Source organism: Artemia sp. Qi Xiang Cuo, chromosome 5, assembly GCF_049724085.1.
Source record: "Artemia sp. Qi Xiang Cuo chromosome 5, ASM4972408v1, whole genome shotgun sequence".
NCBI classification, from domain to species: Eukaryota; Metazoa; Arthropoda; class Branchiopoda; order Anostraca; family Artemiidae; genus Artemia; species Artemia sp. Qi Xiang Cuo.
Window position 1 is genome coordinate 50,271,680 of NC_142798.1, and position 17,800 is coordinate 50,289,479.

General features: G+C 36.1%; 1 protein-coding gene across 1 annotated transcript in view; it reads left to right on the plus strand.

Moving 5' to 3' along the window:
- LOC148952230 (uncharacterized) overlaps window positions 1-17,800 on the plus strand; it is a 93,345-nt gene that overhangs the window by 65,702 nt on the left and 9,843 nt on the right. The window contains exons 4-5 of the mRNA XM_089089159.1: window positions 8,989-9,135; window positions 12,757-13,044. Coding sequence (XP_088945285.1) covers window positions 8,989-9,135; window positions 12,757-13,044 — 435 coding nt within the window. The remainder of the gene's footprint in view (window positions 1-8,988; window positions 9,136-12,756; window positions 13,045-17,800) is intronic.

The following is a 17,800-nucleotide window of genomic DNA, read 5'->3' on the forward strand; positions in this document are numbered from 1 at the left end:
GTCGGAAGACAGCCATAAAAAAAAGTGGTGTCTGCTTTTTTATAAGGACTGGAGTAAATATATTTTGCATCTTCTCCCCAATACAGAACTAATTTCCCTTGCCCCCTCCAATCAAATCTCGGGCATTTCAAGGGATTCCAAGAGGTATAAGTGCTGGGAATTTACTATAGAAGCTGGGATCTGTGGAACCTAAGTCCATGACATTGTTTCAAGTTTCCCAATGCCATTCCACTAGTTTTAACTGCCTTACCACTGCTTTCTGCTTCTTTTTGTGCTACATTGAGCTCTTCACTTTTCAAATCTTTCATTTCAATCGAATCTTCAATAGATATAAAAATTATAGTTATCTTCAACAATAAAAGGCCAGTTTCTTTGAATCAACTCTACTATAACAATAGGATACTGCTTAATCGTTCCGGACCTCAAATTCTGTGAAGTAGGTGCGATTCACTTTTTTTCTAGGTCCTTCCGACGGCAAATCCTATGGATCAGATCCAATTCCTTTTTTTGGAAAGTAGTTTATACGACAATTCGCTATCCAGAACCCGTAATCTCTTTTTAGCGGCCGTAGCCATAAGTTTATACAACAAACTCCAATATGACCTACTACGAACGGTATTTTCAAACACTATTTTCCATCTATGTAAACATATGTCTCTCATTAACCTGAGTGGCAAAGTCTAGATGATATCTAACCTTTAACCTAGGTCTAAGGCCAGCTGCATCAATTTATAATACATTATTTTCTGGCTAGGAGACATATCCCTTACTGAGAATTATTTGAAAAAAACTACGTTTTCTAAAGAGTTAAAGAGGCTGAAATACAAGGTCGAACCTTAAAACGTAGAGGAATTAGGAGGCACAGTTGGGGGGCTTCCGCCCCCAAAACACCCCGCTTTTGCAGCCTCTTTTGTTAAGTTTTTTTTAAGGTCATCCCCGCTTATGCTCTGGCGAAGAACTGGTTTGCAACACAAACGAAGTCTGGTGTAGTTTTTTACACAACTATTGCATCTTTTATCGATAAGGGCTACCGCCCCCCGGTTTTGCCCTTGCAAAGAACTGTTTTACAAAAAAACAAAGTCTGCTTGAATTTTTTACCATAAGAACACCCTATTGCATTTATTTGATTAAAAACCCTACTGAGAATTATTATTTTCCGTTTCCTCAGGAGATTTTTCCCTAACCAATAACAAGCTATACTATGATGAACTTTAACAATTTTGAACAGAAAAACAGGGAGCAGAAGAAGGGCTCAGAATAAACTAGCAGTTCAGGTTCATTTATTTTACCATCATACATGATCACACTGAGTACATAGCACTACCTGGCACAGAGACAAGTTTGTAGTTATAACTGTAACGACTGTAAAGACTGGGTAGTCATTGTCAAATCCTCAGAAGATATTTAAAAAATGCCATTGAAACAATTTCATTCGTATTGGTACGACCAATTGATTGTAGGGTACAGAACTTAAAAAACCTTAACAAAAGTGGCTGCAAAAGAGGGGGGTTCGGGGGGCGGCAGCCCCAACTTTGCCTCCTAATCCCTCTACGTTTTAAGGTTCGACCTTGTAACTCAGCCTCTTTAACTCTTTAGAAACCGTAGTTTTTTCTAAATAATTTCTACACATTTTTGTACAGTTTATTACTTATTATTGCTTGACTAACTGTTAGATGATTGTGTAACATTCTTTTCTTTCTCAACAGAGTGTTTTCAAGAAGCCTTTTGCCGAAATCGTGAAATATAAATTGCGGGGATAATTTTTTCGGTCTGAAAGTATCAAAAGGCCCTACTTGATCGAATTCCGGTTCGAATGAGTCCTCATTCACCCGGATCCGTTGCCAACTGTGGGCTGTAGGCGTGGCTGATAAAAAAAAGAGAAATGAATTTTAAGTGGCTATATTTGTTTTTTGGAAAACAGGGAAGGAGTGATCGGATTGAGCTGAAATTTTGAGGATTAAAGAGAAACTGAAAAAAGAAACTGAGTTTCTTTTTTAAACTTTAAATTCAGTATATTTAATTATTTTCTCTGACAGGGAATCGAACCCGGATCTTCCGCCTGACAGTCAGTAACAGCGACCATTTTACCACAGAGATAATTACAGAATTATTATTTTAGTCTCCTTTTTCTATTTTTGACGCAAGCAATTCCCCACAAAACATGATATTAGGTTTTTTGAAAATAGGGAAGGAAGGATTGGATTGAGCTGAAATTTTGAGGATAAGCTCCCAAGCCCCAGAAAAGCTTATCATCTAAATTCCAGCCTGATCGGACAACGTTAAAGGGGGGATGTGGTGGGAAAAATTAACATGGGCTCTTATAGGAAAACGATGTTTTTCCTAAATGTAAATTCGGGGGATAATTTTTTCGGTCTGAAAATATCAAAAGGCCCTAACAGGTTGAATTCCGCTTTGAATGAGCCCTTATTCACCCAGATCCGTTGCCAACTTTGGCCTGTAGGCGTGGCTGATAAAAAAAAAGAGATATGAACTTCAAGTGGCTCTATTTGTTTTTTGGAAAACAGGGAAGGAGTGATCGGATTGAGCTGAAATTTCGAGGATAAGCTCCCGGGCCCTAGGAAAGCTTAACCTCTAAATTTCAGCCCAATCGGACAACGCTAAAGGGGGGCTGTGGTCGGAGGGTCGAAACTTCCGGCCCTTTTACCCATGAAGATAAAGTCGGAGGGGGGTGAAATTTCGCAAGATTCTTAGTTGGAGCTTGGGCTACAAAATGCAATCACCGCGGTCTCTCTGCGACCGCTAGGACCGGAAATCGCTTAATATTGTGGTGGGTCGCCTCTTTATAGAGGCACAAGTGTGCCTCCTTGACATATGTGTTCCGTTAACCTGACTCTAACCCCTCCTCCCAAGGGCGTAACCAGGATATTTTTTCGGAGGGGGTTTTACTCAAAAACAAATTTCTGGGGGGGGGGGTGTTTACACACAAAAAACCCTCAAAAAATGCATACAAAATTTCTTATGTCCATTTTTGTTACGCTTTTACGAGTCAGACACACATTTCGGGGGGGGGGGTTCAAAATCCCCCCCTTGATACGGGGGGGGGGGGATTTTGCATATTTCCACATCTGATTTCAAGCAGGGAAACATTTTGAGTAGTATTCGCCTGAGGCTGTTAAGCGCAACCATAGGGGTTATACTATTGGAGCTACTAGTGCGTCAAGACGTTATTACGTGCACCCGGGTCTTACGCAATTATATAGTGCATCTGTAACGGCATAGTACACCTGTATGTTACGTAATAGGGTTGTTTACTTCAGATTTTCTTTGGTTGTTACGTAATAGGGTTTGTTTACTTAAGGATTTATTTGTTTATTACGTTATTGGGTTTGTTTACTTTTGGATGTTACGTAATAAGACTTACCGTTCCTTGGCTTGAATAACAAGGTAAATATATTGGCTTTAAAATCAAGAAAAGTGGCTGCAACCAGGATATTCTGCTTATACGGCATATTTCGTTCTCCTCAGATAGCTTAGCCCAGGAACATCGTAGAGAGTTGTTTAATGGCTCATTTTTAAGAAAATTGATATGGTTAAAAACCTTTAGTAATTAATAAATTAAAATAATTTTTTTTAACGAAAAACTGCATTTTCCTATAACACTGTAGTAGCTTATGTTATTATTACTTCAGGAATTTGTCACATTTACGTGCTTTTGTGTTTAAAAAAAAACTATTTAAAATACAATCAATATTTTTACAAAGAACTTCTATTTACGAAAAACTGCGTTTTTCTAAAGCTCAGTAGTAGCTTGTTATTAACGTCTTTCTGCATACGAAAATCAAAATAGGATTTTTACCATTATAAAAAACATGTAGACATAGTTATGTAAAATGCAGTAATTTTTGGGGTTTTAAGAAAAATATGATTTGTCATCTGAAACTAGTTTCCTTAAAGAGTAATAAAATGTGCCTGATAGGTGCTTCAAAATACTCTTCCAGGACATAGTTCTAGTCTGTAGACTCATCTCTAATAGTCTCATTTTCCCAACCTAACCCATTTTTTCAAGATAGCAAAAACGTAGTTAAACTAGAATTTTTTTGGTTATTTAGGCTAAATTTTTTATAAGAGGCAATATTTTTATGAGAAATATGTATAGTAATAGGCCACGCTTGAGGAAAAAGCCACACAATCATTAAACTTTTAGTCTGTTGCCTAGGGCTACATCTGACCTAAGAGGGGGGGGGCTCTCTCACGCGAATTTATTATTATAGTCAAAATGTTTTATGTACAATTTTCCAGGTAGAATGCTCTTTTAAAATCCAGTCAATTCAACCATTATCTCTTAATTTTAGCTAAAATAAATATGCCTTTTCCTTTGAAATGTCGCTCTCTTTTTATAATTAATTTTCAATTGGAATTTAGCGCACAAAGCAGCTGTTAACCCATAAAATGCATTACGTTAGCGCTCGCTGAAAGAAACCCTTTACGCCCTGCGCGCGAAAATTAAGCTTGAAACCCAATATACCTACTTGTGGAAATGTTTAAACCAGGTTGTATTGCGCTATTCATGGTGATTAACAGTTAGCGTAAAGAGGGGGGGGGGGCAGATGGTGATTAATGCCTAACGAAGATAGTTAACGGATGTAAATTTACCCCATCTGCTAGAACAGAGAAAGGCATATTAAAAATGCAGACGAGAAAAAGCATACATTTTGACAGGATAAACGAGTTCAAGTACTTCAATTTCTTTGTTAATCAATAAGAAATGTTTTGACAAAACTATCAAATTAATGACCCGCAGTGAGAATAACTCGTGTGTGGGTTTATATCCCAAACACGAGTTTAATTTATCGTTTATCAATACAAGATTGATTTATCAGTGAGAGAATTATGTAATGGGAGTGGAGAGGGGTTTTAGTTGTTAATTCAATATAGACAGTTATAATAGGTCTTAGTTGGGCTATAATCTCACCTATTTTTTTGGTGGGGGGAGGCGGTATATAAATAGAGACTCACCAGCATATAGGCAGAAATCCAGTTGTTTTTCAAATTTCTAGAAGAATCCGTTTTTAAAAATCTTGATGTATTGGGTTCTAGATTTGATATAGGTCTGATAAAATTTACATTCTACTACCCGCTTTTATACACCCCGAGAACGATAGAAAATTACCCGCCCCTACTAGAAGAATAATGAGCCATTGTTCCTAGAAAATCAATAGAGGATCATGTGACTCTTCAGTTCTTGGAAATAGCGGAAAATCCTTTGTTTGTCCTGCTAAAAGAATATCAAGCCATTGTTCATAGAAAATCAGTAGATATCTAGACTAACGGTTCTGTTCCTGGAAATTGCGGGGGAATCCTTTGTTTGCAGTCAACAAAAGGTTCTGTGCATGTGAAGCATGAAAATATTGGTTTATGATCAATTTGGACCATGTTCCTACTTAAGGGGGCCTGAAGTTTTATTCCTGACCCTCGCGGGGTTTTTTAAACAATCAAAGAAAAAACTATTATGTAATGTTTGCATCTTGACTAGCGAACTCTAACAAGTCCTTTTACGTAACATCCAAAAGTAAACAAACTCTATTACGTAACAACCAAAGAAATCCTGAAGTAAACAAACCCTATTGCGTAACAACCAAAGAAAACCTGAAGTAAGCAAATCCTAGTATATAACATACAGGTGTACTATACCGTTACAGGTTGACTATAGTATTGCGTAAGACCCAGGTGCGCGTACGCCTTGAGGGACTAGTAGCTCCAATGGTATACCCCCTATGGCTGCGCTTAAAAGCCTTATGGGGATACTACTATTTTGATAAAAGTACTTAATATTTTTGAATAATATATTTGTCAGGTGTCACATGGGTAGGAGGGGGGCAATACTTGTATTAGGATTGTCTCAGATTTTGGGAGCTAGTCCTAGAGCACTAACCCTTTCTTGACTTTGACCGTTTGACCGTCTTTTCTTTTTTCTTTAATACAGCACCTTTTTCCGATATTAGTATTTTCTTTTAGATTTATCAAACTCAGATTTTTGTATTTCTTCTTTAGGACACTAACCCTTTCTAGAATTTGAGTGTTTCACATTTTTTTCTTTTTTTTTCTTTATTATAACGCATTTTTTTCTGATATTAATATATTTTTATTGATCAAACTTGGATTTTTTGGATTTCTTTTCTCAGTTTTCTTTAATATAACACCTTTTTTAACGATATTAATATTCTTTTTGAATTGATTTTCTTTTTGAATTGATTTAATATTCTAACTCAGATTTTTTTTATTTCTTTCTTAGGACACTAAATCCTTTCTAGTGCATGATAGTTTCACCGTACCAACATTTTTTTCCGCAAATATTTTTACACGATTAAACTACAAACTAGAAACAGAACCCTTAAAGTTCATATTTTTTCAGATAAAAAAATTTTAAGCGAGTTGCCATTGCCCCCCACCGAGATGGAAATGCAACCCATGTCTATTGCTATTGCACCCCCGCTGAGTTTGAAAATCAGCCCACACAACTCCTTGTTACAGAAAAATGTTTCTGGTATTTATTTTAAAGCTTCATTTAACTTAACTAATTTGCTTCATACAAGGATGTGTAAGTGCTTATGAGCTACTGTGAGATAGAGGTGCTGGTCATTTTGTAGGCGGGAGGACTGATACCTCAAAGAGTGAATTTTAATGCCTAAACTTCTTAACTCAAATTGAACCTTCAAGTGAATTTGGAATGAGTTCTAGGGAAGGGGGGGGGGTATAAATTGATATCTAATCCCTCTTTATTTCCGTGAATTTTCTAGTTTACGTCTTTATTATTGGTACTTCGGGAGGAGGGGACAGGTTATAATCCCCCTCCTATTGCGGTAATATTTTTCAATGTAGCATAAAATGTTATACTCATATATTTTCCGGAACAGAGAAAGAAAAGGCGAGGTGAGCATCATGGACCTCGTCGGGAAATTTCTGGGGGTTGGGGTGATTTTAAATGGTAATATTTCTCTTTTCCTATTTAAATACAATGCATTTAAACATATGTAAACACATGTATTTAAGCATCAGAGTACTCTATTGTAGAGGTTCCCAATGAATTCAGCCGCTTAGAAGATGGACATTCACGCAGAATTTCAATCCAATGAACAATAACCCCCCCCCCGCCGTCCAGCCGAAAGTATGTAGTAAAAATACTATCAAGAACTTGTTCGACAAAACTACTTACTATTCATCGAGACTTTTGACTAGATATTCAAATTTTGTGATGTTTTGCATTAACTGCAGAAACACATGTGCCGTCCAATTAGAGTAACAAGCTTTTTGAATGTACTAAAAATCTTCAGCGTGACAAGCGAAGTGTTGGGAGGGAGCAACCCTCCTCATATACGGAATACTTTCTGTTTGTTTAAGTTTTGATTTTGCTCCTTACTTCAGTTAAAAAAAAAAAAACCTGTTTTGTTTTTTTCAATTTATGCTATAGGACTTATTTTTGTATTTTTGAATTCTTCTTTTCATATTTTTAGGGGCTGGGGGTTGAGTGATCATAGCAGGTAATTTTCTTTCAATATTATTGACGTTAAATTTTGAAAAAAAACGAAAACAAAAACGCCCCTTATAGGTACTTCAGAAAAGAAAACATTCTGACGTGCGGCTAGTGGACAATACCCGTTATATTTTGTGGGGACAGGGTTCTTACAATTTTAAATCTGCTTGGTTTTGACTCTTTTTTGCATAAAAAAAGGGTAAAGGATACGGAACTAGACCCTTAAAGTCCAAACCGGCGGTGCTGATCTTCGTTTCAAGGCCCTCCAGCCAGGAAGTACAATGGGGGATTGGGGGCCAACCCTTCTGTGGTTTCGCACACCCTTCCTGTTTACCTTCTCCAGGTTTATCCAGTACCCATTTATATCTAGGTCGACTCTTGCTGAGCTGACAAAGTCACGCCACTGACCCCCCTTGCCAATCAATCGGTTGGCGTGCCAATTGGAGTTAAACTCCGTGTTATCTTTTTTTCCGATATAATTTTCTTATAGATAATTCCTTCTTTTCTTTATTATTTTTATCTATCAAACTTTCTCTTTGACTGCTCAATTTTGCATGTGGGGGTAATTTTGCACATGGGGTATTTTCCAGGGGAGGAGAATACGTCTAGCGCCGTTTTTGCCATTGCAATATAAGTTGGAAACAGCAAGCGAAACGAAAAGCAAATTCTGAATTCTGAGCTAATAATCAGCGCTAGTTCAAACCTATTTATAGGCGAATTTGAATAAGTATTGGGTCTAACAAGGGTTAAATTTAATGTGGGTTGAGTTTCAAGGGGGTTAAGTTAAAAGGGGTTGAGGTAAGCGGGGATTGAGTTACATTAGGATTCAGTTAAATCGAGTAGAGTTAACTGAGGGCTGATTTGCATGGGGGTTGGGTTAAACGGTGTTGAGCTCACTGGGGGTTGCGTGTCACGGGGGGTTGAGTTGAATGAGGGCTGAGCTAAACGGATTGAATGTAACGATGTTGAATTAAACGTGGGTTGAATTGCATGGACACCCTAAAATCAGCACAAAAGACGTATTATTTTTCATGTATATATATGATGTTGTCAAAATTCTCTTTTTTGGAATTTCTGTTTCTGTCGTCAAGGGCCGCTCTTTACGTACCGTTCAAAACCATGAATGGTTTGAAATACTGTTTTTCGTTTCCTCGGGTTTTATATTTTCAAGGAAATTAACGATAAATAATTCTTCCACTAGGGTAATTAAAATTGTTTTCAGAGCCTGTCGTCATTGACATTAGAAACAAAGGCAGTATTTCTGGTGGGGAGGAATACAAAATCTTAGGCGAGGTTCAAAATACTTTTGGAAAGCCTGAAAAATTTGAAAACTTGGCATTTTTGTTCCATTTGTCTTGTATACGGGAAAATCAAAATCCCAGCTTTTCTTTTTTTACGAAGATCTAACCCTTAATCTTCTTCTTCAGACAACTTGGTATCTATGTTTGAAGTCTAGTACTAAAAGGAACAAACTCATGTTATAATCTTTCTTTTAGATCAACATGATCACTGAGAAAAAACAAGATTTAGAGAGAAGAATGCAAAACATGCTTTCAGAAAGAGAAGGGCTGTCGTCAACGTTAGATGAAACTACGGATAGGATAATGGACCTCGAAAATAAGAATCGAGAACAAGAAAACCAGGTATCTACGTAATTTCCAACCCCATCTTTCTTTCTTTTACTAACAAATTGAACTAGGGATTCAAAACTAAAGCTACGAGAAAAGCATCGCTATTTCCTTGGTGCCGAGCTCTGACTAGCATGTTAGGCGAAGTCAAAATTTTCAGAGGCAACGCCTATAACGTTGCCTATAGTAGACAGCCATAAACCTTCAATGTTTTATTATTTTTTTTTTTAGACGTAAATAGCGTCGAAGACCACACTGCCTTTCCATCATAAACAACAAGTAGAATGATAGGGAATTTTTTACAAGATAGTAAAATTCGAATTTCAAATGATTATTTCGACCCTATATCCAAGGGCCGTCCTCAGCAAAGCAAATGAAAAAAGAAACTATAAAAGAAACTCACATTAAAATAGGATGTTAAAACTAAAATCTTTTTAAAACAGTCCTAGCATCATTACTTCAGGGAAGTTCAACCAGGACTGGTACATCAAGCGAATTGAAAAAGGTAATTCATTCAAGAGGAATAAAAACAGTTAAAAACAAATTTTAAAGCTAATCTTGCCTTTTTAGCAGCCAGCCTAGAAGGTCTATCTGTAACAGGTTGAGTGGTACTGTTTACTGGTTTTTTAGTATAACTTGTTAAATCATTTTCAATTAAATTTGCGTAGAAGGCATTAAATCCCTACTTAAATCCCTAAGCATTCCCACAAATCCCTACTTAAAGAAATATTACTATTTAGTTTGATTCAAATTTCAAATATCATTGCTAATAAGGGAAGTTTATTCAAAAATCATTTTATAGTTGTTTTGAAAAGAATTCTTCATGGGGGAAGGGAATTTTCCATGGAGGGGCGGCTGGATTTCCCAGCAATATTTAAAAAACCACCAGAAATTAAATAAAAAAAGAAATTTTTTCAACTGAAATTTAGGAGCAACATTATAACTTAAAACGCACATAAATTATGAATAAAGCGAGGTATTGACGAGGGGCAACCCCCTGATATACGTAATAATTTCTGTTCGTTTTAAGTTTTGATTTTGCTCCTTACTTTCAGTTGAAAAACGTAATTTTTTTTATTTAGTCATACTAACAAGGCTGACATAACTAACCACAATCCAGCCCCCCCCCCTCACGCATCACTTTAATTACTTTCAGTAAACTAGATCTTTCTTTTCAACTCTAATTTTATAAAATGATTACTCTCTCCCCCCCCCCCCCTAAAGACCTCTAAAAAAACCTTAGACAATTGTGGTTTTCTAATATGGGACAAAAATTTTTTTTATTTTAATATTATTGATACTTCAAGGTGAAAGCATATGATCTTGAGATATTAAAGGGCAAAAATCAGCCCTGACCCCCTAATTGTTTCGTAAAAGATACAGTATGTGCCTGCTTTGCGGATCTATTTGTGAGTACCTACCCGCACTTTCCCTAGGTTCAATACAAGTCTTCTTAGCGACAAGGTCGATCTAGCTGACCAGCCACCCCTGCCCCAATTTTTCCTATAATATCAAAAATTTGTTTTCATTTGATTTTTTTTATAAATCACACCTAGCTCCCACCCCCTCCCTTTTCACATTAAGAATTCTAAAAGTTTTGATTTTTAGCTTCAGATAAGTAAACCATTCTCATTGAAAGAAATTCAACTTTTTTCAATTCTAAGAATTATTTTTGACATTTCTGCCCCCTAAGTCCTTCGCAATTCAAGAAACTCAACTTTTTTTTTAATACTTTCACACTTTGGAGTCTATAAATTTTAAATTTTGATAGCTAAACCCTTTATATTTCGAGCAATTCAAAATTTTAAACAATTTCATGCTTCTAAGACTGGTATTTTTTGGATTGCAGCATCAAAATCTCTTCCTATTTAAGAATCTCATCTTTTTTAACCACTTCAGTTCTAATACTTTTATTGTTCAGATTTCTGTAACTAAACCCCCCTAGAATTCAACAAATACAACTTCCCCCACAAGCTACAGTTCTAATACTGTTATTTGTGAAATTTTGACAACAAAATCCTTCACATTTTAAGAATCTCAATTGATAGGACATTTGATAACTAAATCTGTTCCAGTTCAAGAACTCGAATTATTAACAATTTAAGAGTCCTTACACATTTCTGCCCCTAAACCATTCACAATTGAAGAAATTCAGTCTTTTTTATATCTTCACACTTCCAAGACTTAAAGTTTTCCAATTTTGACTATAGTTCTTTGAGCTACAAGACTTATTTTTCGCATCTCCAACTATACCCTTCACACTTCAAGAATCTTAACGAATTTTATATTTCCGCTGCTCTAAAAATTTTAATTTTTAGATTTTATGTCTGAGCCCTCCACACTTCAAGACTTTGATCTTAAAAAAAAAAAAAAAAAAAAAAAAAAAAAAAAAAAAAAAAAACCTTTTACTTAATTTCACAGTTTGAGAGCAAATTGATTTCTTTAACCTTTATCTTACCCTTGTATGATCACTCAACCCCCAGCTCCTGAAAATATGAAAGGATGAATTTAAAGAAATAAAGTATAAAAATAAATCCTATAGGATAAATAAGAAAAAAACAAGTTTTTTGAACTGAAAGTAGGGAGCGCCATTAACACATAAAATAGCTTAAAACAAACAGAAATCATTCTGCCCCCTCCTTAAAACATCGCTCGTCACGCTGAAATTTTTAGGGCATTCAAAAAGCTTGCTATTCTAGTTCAGTGGCCCCTTTGCTTCAGCAGTTGTTCTTATTTAGGAAAAAAATTGGACAACATTTAAATATTAAAAAAAAAATTCGATGAATAGTAGTTTTATTGAATAAGTTCTGAATAGTATTTCTACTACAGAATTATGGGACCGAGAGGGGTATTATTGTTCATATGCATTAAAATTATGCGTGACTTTTGATCTTCTATGCGGCTGAAGCTATCGCGACCTCTACAATAGGGCTCTCTGTAATCTCTGATGCTTAAATACACTATATGCGTGTGTTTACATGGACTTAATTTTCTTATTTTGCTTATATACAAATACAATGTTTCAATAATATTATGTATCATAGGCAGCGCAATAGCGCTGCTTAAGTAAAGAACGATGTTGGTACAATGTATTATTTATTTGTTTCTCTGTGTGTTTTAGACCAGGGCGTGTTTTAGACCTGGGAATCAAGAAGGATTAAATATTAATTTCTACCTAAGAGTTGAGGCATTTCATTTCTTAATTTAAATGCCCTTTCCTTGATTCTTTTTATTTATCTTAGTTTCCCTTTTATTGCTCAATTTTACATTCGGTGAGAATTTTCCAGCATGAAATCGCCGGGCGGAAATTTTCCGGGGGATTTTTCCGCGTAGAGAGTATTTTTCTTGGGGAAGTATTTTTTGCTGAAGAATTTTTTGTGCGGGAATTTTCCAGGGGGGCAGGGAGGAATGCTAAACTCCAGTATGACGTAGCGACATATGGCTTTCTAATCCTCTTTTTTGTTTCAATATTTAGTATTGTTTATATGAAAGCCATGTTCTATAAATTGTTTCTAATGCTGTTAAATTGCTATTGTTAAATCAAATTCCCATTAAGGAAAAAGGGCAACTTGAAGTTCGGCTCTGTGTTGAAAACAAACCGTAAGATAAACCAAAATATATAAGTACATTTTTCAGCTAATTGCATCACGGCGGGAACTGAACGAGCTGAGGATAGCCAATAGTAACTTAATGGACCAACTAGAGACCTTGAACCGGCATTCATCCCCAACATTCTCCAATTCGCATCACAATGCTTCCACAATACTTCCTCAACAGTCAATATCGGCTGAGATGGACATTTCCAACAGTTCAGGTCATGGGTCGGGGATCGATTCTCGACCAGGTTCTCAACCGTTTGGTGACTTCGGTGACGAAATTGAGTGTGACGCGGATGACCAACTCGATTTTGAGGAGTATATTAAGGTAATTAAGCATTTATGTCTGTAAATTTCATGGTTAATCTCATGTAACCTTGCGGTTTCTTATCTGTTGGTCGGACACTCATAGATCACATATTTTTGATACTCTGCCCTAAAGCACTTGACCTCAATGAACCAGAAGTTGAAGCTATACAATATATCTTCGATTTAGTAATAAACCACACGAATTTAAAATTTTAATATTTTATTGTATATATTTTTGTCACATATTTTTTTTTTTTTAATGACACAAATTAACAAAAGGTAAATTTGAATTATTACTGCTACTTAATTGGGGAAAACTAGTTTTATTTCTCATTGAAAGATTATAATTTTAGTTATGATCGACGGTCAAAATTTATTTGCATGCTTTAGTAGAATCAACATAACTTCCACTTTTTCATTTTCAAGAACAAAAGAATTTTTGTTCCTAACTGCAAAAGTCTAGTTTTTCTCTCTTGATTCCATCTTTCCTCCCCCCGTCTACCTCTCTTTCTCCCTTCCTCTCTCTCTCCCACCCTGCCTATCTCCCACCCTCCCTCTCTTTCTATCTCGGGCTTATTCTGTAATACTTATGTACTGACTATTTTCTTCCTTTCTCTCTTTTCTTTGTTCACTAGTAGATTTTTAGTTTGTTGTTATACAGGCTTTTATTAAATTATATTAAATATTTTTCATCAGTTTTAAGTTTATACGTATTTGTTCTTTACTGACTGCCTGCCCTATTTTGTATCAGGTGCTTAGCCTTATAAGGGGCCCTGTGAAATCTTTATGTTGTTAACTATGAGTAAACTAGGGACTGAGCCTATCAGACGACAGGCATAATAACAACGTATAGTCTCGTTTGAGGGCCAGGAACCACCTAACTCTGATTATACAATGGAGAATACTAGCTTTAGGTACCTGTTTCAGAAAGTCCCATGATTGTTATTAGATATTGATTGGCTAAGGTAACCAAATTGCCAATTATCCCCGCGTTCAACAAATCTTTTTGCAATTAATTACAATAACCTACGGACTAAGTGTAAATTTTGTGCAATATTGAACGCTTAATTATTTTACCTACCGATTGCCTTTCAAAACATTTGAGTTGACAATTTTATTGTTTAAAATTTTTTTTTGCATAAATAAGCCCTTCCATTCTTAAGGTATTGTGAAAAATACTTGTTATCCCACTCACATTGCCCTTATGTTAGAGTATTTGTTCTTGAAGCACCGGGGAGATAACTCGGATTGTACCGTAAAAATCAGGAGGTTGAAGGGGAAGGAAGTCCCTTCATATGCACGATGATGTTTATCTGTATGCAATTATCGTGGTACCTCACATCCTTGGCTGGCATATCAATAGGAACATTTCTGTCGCCTTTGATGTGAAGCAGGACCTGAGGATACTCTTTACTGCCTTCTTTTTCTTTTCTATAATTTTTTTTTGACGACTATTAGTCTCAACTCTTTCTAACAGTTCTACATTGACCAGAGATCAAGCACAACGTAAGTCCAAATTCTTGGCCTTACGTACTCTTGTGTGGGGTGGATTTGAGGCTTCTCCAAAGAAACTCTCTGAATCATGAATACTAGATTGCTGATTGTGACGTTCAATGTGGTTCTCACTGGTAAACTTCTTTTTGCACAATTCGTGCTAGTTGGTGGTGCATTGGTCACCAGCAGAATCAACAAATTTGGCCAATTTCCCAGATCACTCGTTTCGCCATCTCACTACGGCGCGCTTGAATGTTTCTCGATTGATATTGACTGAGCGTTCTCTTTCTTCTTGACAATGCAGACATTTTTGGAAATCAACGCGGTTTTGACAGCTGGCTGGATCTGTATAGGCTCTGACATGCCTTGATAGGCACGCCATACTTCGCCACGAATAGTGAAGGTAACCTAGAAAAGAAGGCTTTGTGAACTTAAGTTAACGCCAATCGTCCAGAAAATAAAGCACATTTGTAAACCCTGCAGTCAATTAAAAAAGATTTTTATAAGGCTCGAAGGCCTGCTGGTTCAATTCCACGTACATGACACAAGATGTGTTGATCACAACAATAATGTATCAACCCCTTGTATACATGTGTCTCTACTCTGTAGCCAAAGGTTTAGGCGGAGTGATGGCCCCTTCACTTTTGACGTAAAAAACTGTTCAAACTGTAGACCTATTGAATTATACTTGGTGATTGCGAAATTTCTGTGTTTCAGAAAAGACATACGAAAAGCTCTGGACCTAATGGAGAAAACGTAAGTGTTTTTTGCTGTGAATCGGGCTTAAACTGGAGCTTCTATGAGCAATACTAGGAATGCCTACGCCAGCCCTGTGTTCGGTAATTTTTTACGCATAACTGGACGTAAAACTGGAATTAGAAGTTTTTTATCAAATTGTCCTGAGTATTACTTTGAGACTTCTGTGTTTTCAGGTAAAAAAAAAAAAAGAAAAATCTCCTGTCTAAAATAAAAGCAAAAATGCTAGTTTGTTTTCCGTGTGAAGCTGGCTTAAGTTGTAGCTCACACGAGAAAACGTAAGGATACACTAGAACAGCCTGCGTTAGCTCTGTCTTCGGTAATTGTGTATTGCACATAGTTGCACTTTGTCTGATGAGAGCACAAACTTCGTATGGCAGCACTTAAAAAGGTTAGCATTATACCTGTAAGCTCAAGTTAACATACAAATGAAAGATAGAAAGCTTACCTTCTGCAGGGACACAACAGAATAGAGATTATTCAGAAGCAATTTGATTTTCTGATTGTTCACCCACTCAAAGACACAACTCTACTAAAAGTTGATAAAAAATCGATATACAATTTTTTATAGAAAAACTTGCTTTCAAATGACTAAAAATAATCTTTTTGTGAAAACAAGGGGTGCAAAAGGAATTGGATTTTACATAATAAGTTTAAAAAAACAAGTTCTTTCATGAAAGTAAAGAGTAACCTTAAAAATTAAAACGAACAGAAATTATTACGTATATGAGGGGGATTACTACCCCAAACCAACTCGCTTTTGACGCGAAAGTTTTTGATACTTTTAAAAAGCTTCTTATTGTTCTAATTTAACGAACATAGTATTCAGGAGTCGTTCTTAAGGAATTGGGACAGAAATCAAACTGTAGCGTAAAAAGCGAGGTGGTTAGGTGGAGTAATCCCCCTCATATACGTAATAATTTCTGTTCGTTTTAAGTTTTTATGTTGCTCCTTACTTTCAGTTGACAAAACTTGTTTTTTATTTAATGTTTGACTATTGTTCAGATGGTGCCGGGAAATCTGGCTACTCCTCCATGAAAAAATCCTCCATGAATAAATCCAATGATTTAATCTCTAGACAATTCAATCCTGCTGAAAATTTACCTAGGACAATTACCCTTAACATCTTCACGCGTAAAATTGAGTCGGCAATGGGAAAGCAAGACATAAGAAGAACTTCGTATAGGAATTCAGGATAATTCTCCAGTAAAAAATTTCCCCTGAAAAATTAACCCCCTGGAAACTTCCCTCCCCATAGAAAATTATCCCCGTGGAAAATCCCATCAATAGATAACCCCCTCCCCCGAAAAATGTATGCTTACTTCCCAATAACAAATACTATACGTAAACATGAGAAACATTTTGTATCTTAAAAACCTTTCCCCTCGGGCTGTGAGGGATCAGGATATCTCCAAAGGCATAGTTAATCAGCATTTCAACTATGCTGAACAAAATGGCTATCTCAAGATTTTGATAAGACGGCTTTGATGAAAAAAAGGCTGTGGGAGGGGTCTAGTTGCCCTACAATCTTGTCGGTCACTTAAAAAGGGCACTAGAATGAGTTTGAATGAGCCCTCTCAGAATATACTAGGACCACTTTGTGGATACGATCACCACTGAAAAAAAAAGGTTCTCTGATTCGCTGAATCTGATGGTGTGATTTTAAGATTCTATGACTTTTAGGGGGGTGTTTTCTCCCTTTTTCAAAAATCAGGCAAATTTTCATAACCTCATATTGTCAGTAAGTTCTATCATACCTATGAAATCTTTATTAATTAGTAATTACCAAAAATCGTAAATCGTGAATAAGCTTCAACGTTTATCTTCTTGGAATAGAGCTAAAAATTTCTGAGACATTATCGATAATTACTTCTTGTTTGACTTTTATTCTGTCATTCAGCTGTCTATTTCCAGCTTTTTCAACCATCTACGTTTTATCAACTGCCTTTTTAGCCATTTATCTTTTTTCAACTGATTTTTCAACCGTCTGCTTTTTCAACCATCTGCTATTTCAGCCACATCTAATCTAAATTTGACGTTCTAAGCGGGGGGGGGGCAGCTTCTCCCCTCCGTACACCCATGTTTTAATTTTTATCTACTATGCCTTCTCGGTGTTCAATTGGAACCAGTTTGACTTCGAATTCCATTTTGAGTTCCGTATAAATTTGTATTACCGGAGATTCGGAACAAAGTTGCAACGACCACAGGCAAGTGTTCTTGCCGCTTCGGTTTCAAAAGAATTATGAGCGAATAATTAGCGAATAAAAATATTCGCTATCAAAATAAATACTTAATTTATAATTATGACAAACAGACAAAGAAAGTCGGTGAGTTGAGGAAAATGAGTTAAAAAACGAGTAAAAATGGATTCAGAAAAGGTCCGTTTTCATTTAATTCTTTTTTAGCCTCATTGAAAATGAAAAACGGATACCATATCGATGTATGCTATGTAGGCTTTTATAAGCTAGAATAGAAATTTTCTGCATGGACACGGACTGGTAAGCCCTGACTTTCGGAATCAGCAC